The sequence below is a fragment of the Rhea americana genome, unplaced genomic scaffold, assembly GCF_003343005.1.
Source record: "Rhea americana isolate MKP2758 unplaced genomic scaffold, rheAme1 scaffold_431, whole genome shotgun sequence".
Lineage (NCBI taxonomy): Eukaryota > Metazoa > Chordata > Aves > Rheiformes > Rheidae > Rhea > Rhea americana.
The window spans coordinates 183,438-198,071 of NW_028186570.1; the positions used below are offsets into that span (position 1 = coordinate 183,438).

General features: G+C 35.1%; 1 protein-coding gene across 1 annotated transcript in view; it reads right to left on the reverse strand.

Annotated features, from left to right (window-relative positions):
• The window catches only part of LOC146589808 (ubiquitin-conjugating enzyme E2 E2-like), a gene marked incomplete at its 3' end in the record, with an annotated part of 180,398 nt that extends 166,317 nt beyond the window's left edge, over positions 1-14,081 (reverse strand). Inside the window, exons 1-2 of the mRNA XM_085315614.1 lie at positions 13,903-14,081; positions 5,897-5,947 (exon numbers count right to left, since the gene is read on the reverse strand). Coding sequence (XP_085171740.1) covers positions 5,897-5,947; positions 13,903-14,078 — 227 coding nt within the window. The remainder of the gene's footprint in view (positions 1-5,896; positions 5,948-13,902) is intronic.
• Between the last annotated feature and the right edge of the window lie 553 nt (positions 14,082-14,634).

Consider the following 14,634-nt stretch of genomic DNA (forward strand, 5'->3'; position numbering starts at 1 on the left):
AAAAAAAAAAAAACTTAGAACAAAAAAGAAAAAAAAACACAGCTAAAGGAATTAAAAGATTACATATTAAGAAGTAATCTGACACTTTTCACTCAAGATACTTTAAAGTTCCAAGGTAATAAATCTGAAATAACAACCAGTTATAAAAATCAAGTAAGATAACTGAAGTGATATAAATAGTATAGCTGCTATTATAAAATATAATCCCAGTGTAATCATTAACTTGTATGTTTTGGGGATATATTCCTTGCTGCATTTGAAACAGAAAGAGAATCAAAGTTAGAGAAATAAAGCAGTTGTAATGTACACACAAGTGGATTTTATATTCCTCCTTTTATCCTCAAATAAATGTAGATAGATCATAGATTTCAAAACAAAAGGATTCTATGCTTTAATATCACAGCTCCTACACACAGCAAGAATTAATCAAAAACGGTATTTGCAATAAATTCTTAAGAGGCCTAGGCAGAAGTTGTATGCAGTTTTCTATGCCACACTTTCACTAGGAAGTTATACAAAAGTAGTAGATCAAAGTAAGCCTATACAAGTAGAAGGTAAACTCTATAGGTAATATAATATAATGGGAAGACAGCCCAGACTTAATACCAAGGAGACTGGAAATATTTGTGGTGAAAAGTTATCAAAGACAGCATTTCTTATTCTGGTTTTCATCTTGCTCATGCATTAGCATCATGCGCAGAACCATGTGCCTACAGCAACAAACAGCTGCATGCCTAACATAAACCAATCAAAATCACTGACGAGGTACTGCAAAATAAAGACATGAGCTGCTACACTTGAAGCAGGCACCCAGCTCGTACGCCAGTGAAACCACTATCAGCAGAACTGGCATGAAATCTTTCATTAGCTACAGAAGCAGCCATACTCCTACATTCCTTCCAAGTGACATGGCAGTCATTAGTATGATGCAGACCATCCTTTATGTCTGCAGAGTTTAATAAGAGAACTAGCAAATAAAGACATACTCTTCAGTGACTGTACTGCTTTAAGGTTTCTTCTTTGGTTACAGAGGAAGGAAGCACCTCAATGAAGTAGCACGTACATTGCAAACAAAAGTGAATGTTAGGTTTCCTTCCCACTCTTAAAATAATTCAACAGGCATATAAAGGTAGTGAATTGGGCTGTGGTTATTAACCTGAGAGGATGTAGTATTATTGAGCAAGTGCTTAAAGTTACCAAAATCATTAGGTAAGTAAGCTCTCAGTGCAAGCTAAAACTGATCAACCAAAATAGATGCAAACGTGAATTGAGTAAAGTGCTTTAAAAAGAATCCTTCCAGCTCCCAAATTGAATTGCTTTTAAATTAGCTTTGTCGTTCCAGATTTTTTATTCAATCCAAAAATTTATTCAAATGTTTTAAGGAAATACAYGTAACCAGGATTATTTATAAACCTTCCCAATGGCAAATAGATGTAGTAATCATATGCCCAGAGAACAGTAAGACATCTCTTCACTCACATTGAAAAGCTACTCGTGCGCATATGCATATATGCGTACATGGGAAGATCTCCTTACAAGTTTCCTGAGTGAGAAAAAAGGAAGGAGATTTGGGTAAGCCCAAGGCTTGCTGCGCTTGCTTCTCCAATTCCCTAGAACTCAGCCACCCTCAGCTCTAAAGTGGTATTAGGCAACACTTAAACAAGTGACCACAAGAGAAATGATTTAAATTGATAGAATTTACATAACCTCTTGGAGTTGTGAAGATCATGGCTTCACCACCACTTCAGCAAAAACAGAGCCACAAGATTACTGAACAGGAATGCTAGACTTAACGCAACAACTAACAGTGCAAGAGGCATCCATAACGCATGCTGTCCTCTCTCCTAAAGAGAGTTGCAGGATTTTCCATCAAATTTGACCTTTCCCTACATCACTCCAAGAACTGTGCTTTAAGAGTATTTTCAGTGTCTCCACAAGCAAAATACTAAGATTAGATGTGTTAGCTATTTATACTTATCTATTTTGGAAATGCTATAAGCAGCAAAGAATTAGCATAATGATTCCAAACTAACAGGAGAGAAAACTACATTCAAGGTTTAAAAATATTTTGGAACAGGAATCCGTCAATATATCCACTAAGCTGCACAACAGTTTAAAGTATGTTTTTCAGCCTTAAGCATCACCCATATTGCTACAGGGAGAAAGAAATAAAATTTATGCACATAAAAGGAATTGCAGTAAACACATAGAATAGAGAAGAATGGTTACAAATATGCTAGAGAACATCAAAAAGGAACACAGACAAAAAAAAAGATAGGAGACAACAGTGACTTAATAGGAAAATTTTGAGTGGCTGTTCCAAGTGGTGTCCACAGAGAGCTGCTATTCACTTTGTGCTGGCTCTCCTTGCTGCCAGCTGCTAAGTTCACATTGAAAGCAGCTAAAAATACATGAAGTACTTTCCAAATATTATTTTCCCATGTAAACAACTGGTATAAGTTGCCACAAAGATGTTGTTCTCTTGCCAGCAAATAAGGAAATAGTATACACTTGACAATAAGAGATGCACTCTATGAAATCTACTGTCTTTGAAAAGATATAATCCAAAACATGGAAAAGTTTGAAAAGGTATTCTTTRTCTACAAGAATTCCTGACTATTCCCATACTTTCCAGCAATGCAATATATGAAAAAGGATTATTAAAGTTAAGATTTTACCACACCTGAGAAAACATATAGCCAGTATTCAGTTACACTATGTGCAGCAACATTTCTAGCAATCAAGCTTTAGTGTTTCAATGAACACTATGAAGGAGGGGAGAAGAAAAAAAAAAAGTGGAGTAGCTCTACAATTTAGCTATACTGTCCCCTGACATACTAAGATTGCACAATGTTGTACATTTAAAATACAAAAGGGACCTGTTCAGTATTCATGACTCGCCTTGATAGTAAATGAAGCTCTGCATGAAGGTAAAAGGGAGAACACATACCGAACACATACCAAACATCCAATTATTTGTTAAAAGTGAAATATAACAGATTTTTTATGACACACATCCCTCTGAAAATAGCAGCGATTACACTGCTCATCTCTTATTCACCTTCTAAATTGGCTTCTTGACACTTAACATTCCCCTAAGATCCAAAGTTTCCGAAGTCAATACAAGTCTTTCCATTGCTCTGAATGCAAACTACAGAATATGAAATACAACGACACCTAGGAAAGCAGGTAACTTAGCTTCTTGTAATATTAAATCCACTTTTACACCCCAGTGTGACAGGTTTTTTTTACTATTTTTGTTAAGAAACTCTGAAATCCACAACTTCCCACAGTCTGGAAAAAAGCTTCAAGTTGCAACACTGAATCTGATAGCTACAAAGCATTAGATGTCAGCAAGACTTTTTCTGTCTTTCAAACAAACACGAAGATTATATAACCTATTCTCTTTGTGATGAGGACTGGGGTAAATGTTAACACTGCTGCTGCAGAAGTCAAAGCAGCAGCTTCCTTGGAACTTGTATTGACTCTGCAGCCTGCCATGCCTTTAAGGGATGCTACCGTACTACAGATATTGTTCCATTTTGTTTTTTTCCTGGATGAGACAAACTTGAACTTCAGCCTGCTGYAGCTAACTAGAAGCCTTGCAACATTTTTGCAATATTTCACCCAAGTTCCAACTCTATTAAATACACTGCCTATCAAAAGTAAAAAACTACTTAAGAGAGTGTTCCTGAGTATTAACAGTTACACAGTTTTCCTCTGCATCTTGTGACATTTACATTTGAGATTAAATCGTGACTGGGCAATAGGAATGTGATCATTTTATATATACAACCCCCCATTGAAATAATAGAAAATGTAAAGTGAAGGTGGACTGAGATTACAATCATTTCAAGTAGCCTATATTTGTAAGGAACTTACCTTGATGAAATCAGATTTATTTTTACACAAAACATATTATGTTTTGTAAGGATGACCTACATTTCACTAAAACCAAAAAAGTAAGTATCAATACTTTTGGGCAAGATATAGGTATATACACTATATTACAACTTAGCTTTCTTCATTATGCTGAAGAATCATGTCTAGCTGATGTATTTATTTTGTAATGTTTAACTATAATAGAAAATAGATGAAGTTCAAATGAAAACACTGTTTAGGCTGTGTCAACAGAGCATAAAACTAAATGAAGTGATTCCTTATTGACTATAAAAATATATTTGCTAATAGTAAAGTTACTAATGGTTATCTATCAAGATCACAACATGAAATAATTCTGTATCTTAAGAACCGTGCTAAAACACCAAAAACATGAAGTTAAATGTAATTTTTTGATTTTGCAAAACAGCATCATGTTGTGCAGTTTTATTGCTATTTTTTCATTGGTGTAAATAAATAGTTCAGAAAATAGAACTCCAGTTCACTCTTTTTTTTAATTGCAAGTCACCAAGGGGCTTTCCATTAAGCCAGCCAATGCTCACTTTACACTTGCTAGTACAAGAAAAGCAAACAACAGTATCTTGTACAGTGGAACAATTCCTTTGTTACAAAGCAAAGGATTCAGAAAACTAAAACAAATGACTGCTTTTTATAAACGAAGCCTTTTACACTCAGTTCAAAGACTTATGCGTTCTCCTACAACACACTGAAATTKTATACTCATCTCAGCAAATCAATCCACTAATAGGCATCAGTCATCAACACCTAAGTAAAGATCTGCCATGTGAAACAGCTTTGATGTGATTGAAGACTCACACACAGTCGTAAGTATGACAGAACAGCTTAGCTATTAAAATGTTTTATCTAGCAAAGAACTGTTCATCCTAATTGACTGAAATACTCTTTGAACACTATTATTGCAAGGCTACTTCACTACACAGTGCTTTAGTACATAGCCACTTGACTTATATCTTGAGATCCAGCACAACCACATCAAATCTTGTTAGAATATTTTCTCACACATACTTTTGTCAAGAGACCAAAACAATAAAGCTGACTGTCATTTTTACTACCAGTTGCTTAGCTAATTTGATACTGAAATGTACTGGGATTCATTATAAAAGCTGCATGCAATCAGCTATTTCTATCAATCTTTCTTTTTAGTACACTAATAGAATGAATCCTACTAACCACATCAGTTGAAATCAGTTGGCAGAACTGTATGGAAGCTATTCATCTGCATTTAGTCTGACCTCTCACTGCGAGAGGTACTATTGCAGGGGCTCCTTTAAGCAGTGCTGCACAACCCTGGCCTAATTCCAACACCGACCATATGTCAAACTGACAGATCAGAATCCTGGGACAGCCATCTGAAAACAACTGTGTAAGGCCTCGGCCACAAGGTAGCAAGGTTTTCTAGGTCTACGTCATTACCCATTTCAAAGCAAGTTTTAAAAACATTGCAAATAAAACTCACCTAACAAAAAAAACAAGCACAAAAGTAATTATTTCAAAAGGATATAGGATGGTACAYTCTATTTCAATAAGTTTCCACTGAATGTCATAATTGATCACCAGAAATACACTCAGAAGATTAGTATCAGTTTGTCCTGTTAACATTTTTCTTTCTCCATTATATTAACAGCATGTTAACAATTTGCAAGAAAAAGGAATCAAGCATACCAGTAACTGCTACCAGGATTACATTTTACAGAATCAAACAAAATGCTATTGATTTAATACCTCAAGTTGAAGGATGAATCGATTTTTACCCTGTATCTATTAACACATCATATATTTCAGTACTGTTTTTTACCATTACTTTTGTTACCAAAAGTATATCATACAATTCTTTGTATATAGGCAAAGATGCTATCTATCAGCTTTTATTCCAAAATTACTTACTAATTAGTGCAAAGGAATAGCTAAAATTTACCCCGGTCCTCTATGTAATTTCCATAAATATTCCAAATTAAAAAAATCCATATAAACTTACCTACAGTTTGGAGGAGGGTCTAATGTAATTTCTGCAAGTTCTTTCTGAATTCTTAGGAGAAAAAAAAAAACAGAAACCATCAGGACTCTTTCTTTCACAGTATGTTTCCTTGAACTTTATGAAATATTTCTACAGCAATCAACAATAATAAAAYATAATTCTTTTCATTTGTAACGGAAAGCTGATGCTATAAAGTTGTATGCAACTGTACAACAGGTTGCCCACGGATTTATCCAGTCAGGTTTGGAAAATCTTCAAGGATGGAGCCTGCACTACCTCTCTGGGCAGCCTCTTCCACTCCCTGACTGTCCTCACAGCAAAAGGCTTTTTCTTATATTCAGTCAAAACCTCTCATTTCARTTTATGTTTGTTGCCTCTCATCCTCCCCCCTCATGCACCAAGGTAAAGCACCTGGCTCCATCTTCTCAATAACCTCCTCAAAGGTACTGGGGAAGGGGGGCTGCTATTAGATGTTCCCTGAAGCCTTTTCCACCAGGCTAGACAGGCCCAGCTCCCTCTGCCYTTCCTCTAAGGGTAACCATCCCATCCCCCTGGCCAGCTCAGGGGCCCTTCACTGGGCTTGCTCCAGTTTAGGTCTTTCTTGCACAGAGGGCCCCAGAACCAGATACGTTATTCCAGATGTGGTCTAATGAGTGTCAAGTAAAGGGAGATAATCGCTTTCCTCTGTTTACTGACTATGCTCTTGTTAATACAGCTCAGGATGCAGTTGGCCTTCACTGCTGCCAGGGCACACTGCTGGCTCACATTYAGCTTTCTGTCTGCCAAGACMCCCTTATCCTTTTCAGCAGATCTGCTCTGCAGCCAGGCAGTCCTCAGTCTTTATTGCTACAAGTAGTTATTCCTTCCCAAGTGCAGGACTTGGCATTTGTTGAATTTTACGCAGCACTTGTCAACTCCTTCTTCCAGCCTGTCTAGGTCCTTCTAAATGGTAGCCCTTCCGTTGCACATACAGACTGTTCCCCCCAAAACYGCTGTTATCTGCAAACATGACAAGAGTGCATGCTGTCACATCCTCCAGGTCACTGATAAAGACACTGAACTGGACAGGTCCATTATAGATCCATGCAATGCTCCATTTGTTACCAGCATCCTGATATCCAGGCAGAATAACTAAGTTATTCAAGTATTTTTGGCTCCTGTGCCAAGTCACAGAATTCCTGGCCTCTGTCACATCTGGCAATACAGGCTCTTTTCCTTCATACAAGCACCTGCACAAAAGTCAGCATCTCCCCCTTCAAAAAAAATTTAAACATGTAGAAAAGGAGTTTACAAATGAAATAATCCCAAAGGTTTCCCAGAATATGGTGCCATAAGCAGGACTATCGTGGCCATGTTCCCTATAAATCTTACTGTGTCCAAGGCTTTATTATAGGCTACCTCAGTGCAAAAACATTTGGGAGCAGGGAGGAAAGAAAAACAATTTAATATATCCTCAATATTTTCTCCTCTCCTCCTCTTCTGCACAAGATTTCATGTGTGGGAACAGATTACTATTCGTTTTATTCCCTACAATAAGAAAGAAAACCTGCATAATAATAGAGCTCAAATTCCTGGGACAGATGCTAAAGCCACAGCCCAAGAGCTCAGACCTGGTCTGATACACACACAGATCTTGCTAAAATGACTGCCACCCACTCTTCTTATAGATACAGGCACAGAAACTGGTATATCAGAAAAAAAACGTTACAATACATACAATCTTATCCACTAAAGAATCTCATAGCCACTATCAAAATTCTCCTTATGCCACTATCAGTTGATTTTATGGCTGTAGGAATAAATGGACCAAAGTTAGAACAGGAACGGGCCCAAACCAGAAACTCCATTCCTTTATCATTTTTATTCTGAAATACATGAAAAATAATTTGTAAGGAGAGGTAATAATCTTTTATTAGTCCAACTGATATGGCTGAAAAGAAAAAAAAATCTTTCAGATACTTTCTTTTCTTCCAACCCTATATACACATACTAGTGATTCCTAGAGAGAGGTAGGAATTCAATGTTTAGCTGCTTATTTTATTCATTRAAATATTTACATCTCTAGTAAGAAGAATTGACCCAATAAACATTATTTCTTTCTTGTACAATTGTAAGTTCATGCTGCTTAATCAATATTCACAAAATCTCATTGTAGTTGCACTGAAAAATCCATCACATTTTTTAAAAGGGAAAATATGATTAGCGAAGTCTAAGCATACCAAACATTAYAGTCCTTTAAAAAATTACTCCATTTAAGCTAGCCTAAAAATTTGTATCTTTTTAAAAGCAGTAGATTTTGGAGTGTGGCAGATACTTAAAATACGTCTTCTGTCCGTRACAAAGTTATACTGTGATTTTGAAATTTTTACTATCACAAATTAAAATCACAGAAAACTTAAGTAGCATGGAGTATCCACTCCTCCAATTTCATGGATTAGTTAGTTTGCTTTTTCCACTTTTTAAGATGTTACAGAATGACAACATTACAATTCTACGGAGTTAGGGATTACTTTTTTGCTTTAAGCTCTACATATAATAACAACAGCACTTAATATTTTATTACATTACAATGAGCCTGAGAGACATCAAGAATGGGTTGACAACAAACACAGCTTAAGTCCTAGATCAAACCCCCTCCTTTCTTCCTCCTAAATCCTAACCCTCTCCCTTTCTTTTTCAGAATAAAAAAAAATACACATTTTTTCCATTTTCTGCCTCTGTTTTAGTTCAACTTAAAATTTCTAATTTGTAATGCCAAGAATATTAAAATGGTCCTAGATTTAGCTTTTCCTGTGACTGAGTACACAGGAAAGCAGAACAACTTGCTGCTTTAAGTGATASAAATTAATCAGATGTTACTTTGTATTTATGTTCAAAAGTCCTAAGTGCTCTTGCAAGCACCAAGATACGGATGTTTCATTCACGATTATTTTTAGTCAAACAATCTACATCATATTAATATAATATTGCTCATTAATTGTGCCTCAGTAAGCTGGCCTTGTTCATTCTCCTACTCTGTGGCAACCCAAACTAATATATACACACCTTACTCCTCTTTYGTTAAGAGGTAAGCTGCATTAATTTACCCTGTATTCATGCTGAAAGCACATCCAGAAACAGTTTCTGTAGAGCAGCTGACATGCAATAGTTTGYTCACGTCACAGCATTCAAAGTTACAATTAAATCATCAAATAATATCCAGAGAGCCTTGCACTAATAGATACTTCCAATGTGCAAGTTAGCCTTTGTTTGAACGAGTTATTCCACTGCTGTGGAGCTTGTTCTCTATCTCCATTGAGCTGCCCTCAGAATCTGGCACAGGAGAGGATGTGCCTCATTTCCTTCATTGACCACAGAGGGTTCACCGTGAGAAGAATACAAGCCCTCTGGCAACAAAACATGTTTTGTAGGGTCCTTTCTGGATCTCTCTCTTTGGATTTTCAGGCTCAGTACAGCCACTTTCAGTTACATCAGAGAGCAAAAGAGACTCATCTAGAATTTTTTGTATCTATTTTATACTTAAACTAATGAYACGTTGGCTTAGTATGTTACTATATTACTGGGGAGAGAGGGAATGGAGAAATATTCTCTAGTAATCAAAGCCCTGGGCTGTACACACAGGACGTTTAATTTGCAATGTCAGGTCTGATGCTCTTTGTTTAGTCCTATAGAAGTCATTTGACCTCYCCCTCTCTCTCCCTCCCTCCATTTTACTAATGGGAATGAACAAACATACTTGCCTTCTAGTAAAAGTGTAAAGGTTAATCTATCCCTAAATTCTGAAGCACGAAAGTACACTGTGGATTTCAAACATTATTAATTCGCACAGGCACATGTTTACTACTGTTCCAAGCCTAGGGGTACTGTCTATTGTTTCTTCATGAAACAGTTAAAGTTCCCTAAAGCTAAGGGAGAACTGAATATGTTAGAAGATTTTCCAGTATAGTAAGAAAAGAAACAAAAAAGTACTCTTTGACAATAAGCTAATTTTACTACGTCTACTTTTCTAAAATATATGCTTCTTTACCCCTACAAGTTAGGTGAATCAATAATTCAGACAGAATAATATGTTATTTATAAAATACTAAGAAACACAGTCACTGGTATATATTTCAAATCTACATAGACTGTGACTGAGCAAGAAATAGATCTAAAGATGGTTAGATTCATACCGAAGGAAGATAAATGCTCCCCCTTTAATATTAGATGAACATATAAATGACAAGATTTTTTAAAAGAAAAAACAATCCATATTTTTTTCTGTCATATACAACATGCTAAATATCATTCCCCGATTCCTTGAAAATAGTGCTATGATAGCCTCCTCTGAGGAAAAAAAAATACTTAATACCTCATTTTTATATTACTGAATTTCTAACAGATCAAATCTACTACTTAGTTGCTATTCCTTAGGTTATTATTCCATTCAATAAAAAAAAAGAAGAGACTAGATTTTTAAAATTCACAATTGAGTGCAGATACAAGACACACACACACAAGAAAAAAAAAGGAAAGAAAAAGAAAAAAAAAAGCCAAAATGGACACAAAGGTTGACAGATTTTAAACTACCAATTTCAGGAGCCTGGCAAAACAATACATTTRTTTGTTGAGCTCTTATGCTAGCCAAGAATAGTTATTCTTCCCTCAATTCAAAGGTCATGCTAAGATTTGCTACTTAAAAAGTAACAAAATGCCTGCTGTTTTCAAGGACAGCAATTCAATTCCACGTCTGAACTGTAATTGTGATATGCAGTGAGTTTCTCAATCTTGACATGTTAGGTAAGAAAGGTTGCTATTTAAGGTGATGCCCTCTGGGTGAGGAAAATTGAAGGATGGTACACTGTATGACATACGCTGTAAGCTATTACACCTGTAAGGCGGCTAGTCCTAGAAGTATTAGCACAGAGAAGCTGCATGCGAAGGCATTCTGCCTTCACGAYGCCACCTGTAACAATGCTAACAGAAAAAAGGATCTATTTTAAAAGAAAAATCACTCCTACTTACTAACATAGGATTTCAAGTGTTTTCATATATCCTCCATAAGCAAATCATTTTGCAAAGCATTAAATTGCAGAAGTAGTATACACACCACTGATGATACAAACAAGATACAGTAGCAATACACTTTCACACAACCAAAAGTAAATGCACTGTTAAATCCTGATTTGCTTATCGTTAGTATTAATGAAAATTCTTTAAAAGTAAATCTTACTAATTGACTATATAAACATACAAACAAACAGAACACAGGTATTCCAACAACAAATGTAAAAATTTTAATTCTAATCCAAGATATCTACCATGCAACTTAATACAACCCCAAAATACTAGGACCACTACTCCACATGCATGAAAAGGGATTTCAATTGTGACAACATGGCATACAAATCAAGATTTGATTCTAATCCTCAGTCTAAATGCTCAAAGAAAGATTTAGCTCCAGTACTGCATCAACTTACTAGCGTTATCTGTTCTAAACACAAATTAAGGCATGTTGACCAAAGCCTCAAATATAGTACACTGTATTGTTACTGATTTTAGCAGAGTTGACTCCTTTAACTGAAACAGTTATTAGAAGCAATTGCACAGTGAAACATTTGTCTTTGTTAAGTGAAGATTATTGGGATTTTAGAGTAATGCCATACAAACCCATAAAATTCAAAAGGTAACATAGGAAAAAGTCGCTAAGTGTATATTCAGGTTTTTCACTAAGAGAACCTGAATTATTTCAATTTGTTTCAATYAAAAGGATCATTTTTTAACCTGATCAACAACACTCCTATTGAAGGGCCTTATTCCTGCAACAGATCTCATTTCTAATGAACATGAAGCATTATAGAAAAACTTTCTATAAAATATCTCCACAGACACACAGTCCTCAGCATGTAACAATACACTACATTTTTCTTCCTTGGTATTACTCCCCTCCTTTTCATCCTATAATTTCAGATTTTTTTTTCTTGAGGCATTACTGTTTCTAATTAAAAATTTTAAAAAACATTAAAAACCAAAATCAATTGTAAAAAAACTAGTTGAATTATGAACATTTATAGAAATGTCATCCCAATTCTATTGAACACTAGGTTTAGATGGAATATATATAAAAAAATACTACTGCAATTCTTCTATGAATAACACTATGACAACCAGTGCTCCTAAAAATACATTTTTCAAAAATATTATTTATAGTGTACATATCTACCAAACTTGTAATATTTCAGTCATCTCAACTTTTAAAATGCATAAAAAGCTTTTATGTAATATTGTCAGCAACTGGCATAATTAGTTTCAATAGAACCATAAGCAGACATGATTAAACTTTAAAAGGTTTAAGTAATTTTATCACTATAAAATGCATGTTGATAAAAGCTCTAAGCTTTGAAGATACAAAACTAAGATTAATAGACTAATTTCTGACATACTATTATAAATTTTTTAATAGAATAGTGTCCACAGGCCCTTGCCAAAATTGTGGCATCATTATGTTAGACATCATACAAAGATACATGTACTTTTTTCTACAGATGTTAAAAACAGGATTTAATGATCTTAGAAATCCTGTCTAGTTCTATATTCCTAATACTAAAGTACATATATATCAGAAAGCAGAGGAAAGAGAACAAGGTCAGAAACAATAATAGCTACAAGGACTAACTACAGGAATAACTTCATGGTTTGAAGGAGTTTTTTTTTTTTTTTTTTTTTTTTTTTTTNTTTTTTTTTTAAGTCATAAAAGGAAATATTGGCAAACTCTGCTGGCCATCCCATAATTGAAATGACTAGACACTCTCCTAATAGTGTCATAGTAGGTATGGTTCTTGGGAAAATATTTTACTGGGGAAGAAAGAAAAAAAAAGGAAAAAAAAAAGAGATTTACATAGATACTTTCCTTTTAGTTTGCCTATGACAAAAGAAAAGCATGACAACATCTCACTGGAAAGATGGAGGAGAGTTCAGGACAGGAAAAAAAAACAAAATATGTAAATGGTAGGATTAAGCCAAGATAACAAGATTGCATGCATACTTATACTGGTATTTACGGCCTTCTACMAAGTGCATATGTTATAAATTATAGCAATAAGGCCTTAATCCTTCTTTATCATAATAATATACTTGCACAACTCCAGTGGTTTCTCTTGTAGTTTACACCAACTTAAATTAGCGAAAAATCAGGATCTAGGAATTCTGCATCAGGACATTCTGCAGAACTGGGCTCTGGTCAGATTCTTTAGAAGTATATTTTAGCTACATTCACTATAGTAGCATTTAAATTCTGCTGCCTAGATTAATACCACTATCTGTACTGACAGAGCAACACTAACATATATGCCATATCTGTCCAGTCTGAGTATGACAATCATTATCTGGAGATTGACATGATAGTATATAATAACTTTTCTCCAAATCTACCTTTTTTCTCCAGGAGAAAAGAGAAGGGAAAAAATGGAAATGGGTATCAAAACAGACCACAGTTTAAAGTAAGGAAAAACAACATATTTTTTTTTGTTCACTCAAATATTTCTGACTTTACGATCTGGGAAAAAGAAATGCAGTATTTTACATACAGCAATGGGCACTACAGTAGTTTCCTAACATGCTGAGTTACTGAACTGTCCGAGATGTTTATGGTTAATTAACTGTAAGTTACATTGACAAGTTTCAACATCGGTCATACATAAACATACAGAGATATATTTTATATGCCTGCAAAACTGTCTCAGTTTTACTAGCAATAAAAAAATGTCAGCTTTTATCATGCAAGCTACTATTAAAACCGTGTGAGAGAGAGCCAAATCTGTCAAAGAATGGGAAAAAGTACACAGGTCTCATTATTGTGACTAGCCTCCAAACACTATTACACCGACACAACCATGTTATGGTAAAACAATATGAATATAGTAAATCAATACACACATCTTATGGCTAGCTGGGAAAAAAAAAAAGAAAGAAAGAAAAAGGAAAAAAAAAAAAGAGAGGAAAAGAAGCAGCCGGAAAGAATATCGTACCTTTTAGCACTAGTTGACAGTTTAGCGGCTGTTTTACTTGATATTTTGCCCTCTTTTTTCTTGGGTTGAACTTGTTCCCTTTCTTGTTCCTGCTGAGCACCTTCACGCTGATCTCCATCAGAGCTGCCTCCACTAGTGCTTGGACTATCATCAACTCTCTGCCCCTCTGTAGACATGGCAGCACTAAAAAACAAACAACAAAAGTTAAAGCTTTTTCAGAAGAAACAGCCTGATAGTATTTTTATATGCCTTAAGGAAATAAAGCAAAACATTTGGGTCTCAAAAATAAGACATATAACGATGTCATCACTATGCCACCAGTTCAAATCTAACACAGTTTGTTAAAACCCAAGAGCTATTACTATCTTAAGACTCTCTGTTATCCCATATGAAATAAATCTATGGGCTCTTTTCAAGTCTATAGTGTGAGTATTCATATTACAAAATCCACATCTTATTTGGCATGCTTGATGGAAACGTTCATAGACTCAAAAAGCACTAACACAGAACTGTTTGTATTTACTAAAGCAGCACACCTCTAGGATGGTAAACACATTAGTAGAGGATATAAGGAAATTCTCTTCCGATTAATTCTGCTCAAGTGACATCAGGTAACAAAGCTGTCAGAGAACACCAGCTACAAGACATTTCAGTGTATTTCCTAAGTCAAACTGATGCATTTTTGCACACTTCTGATACTAATTAGCTATCTTCATTTTTATTACTTAAAAC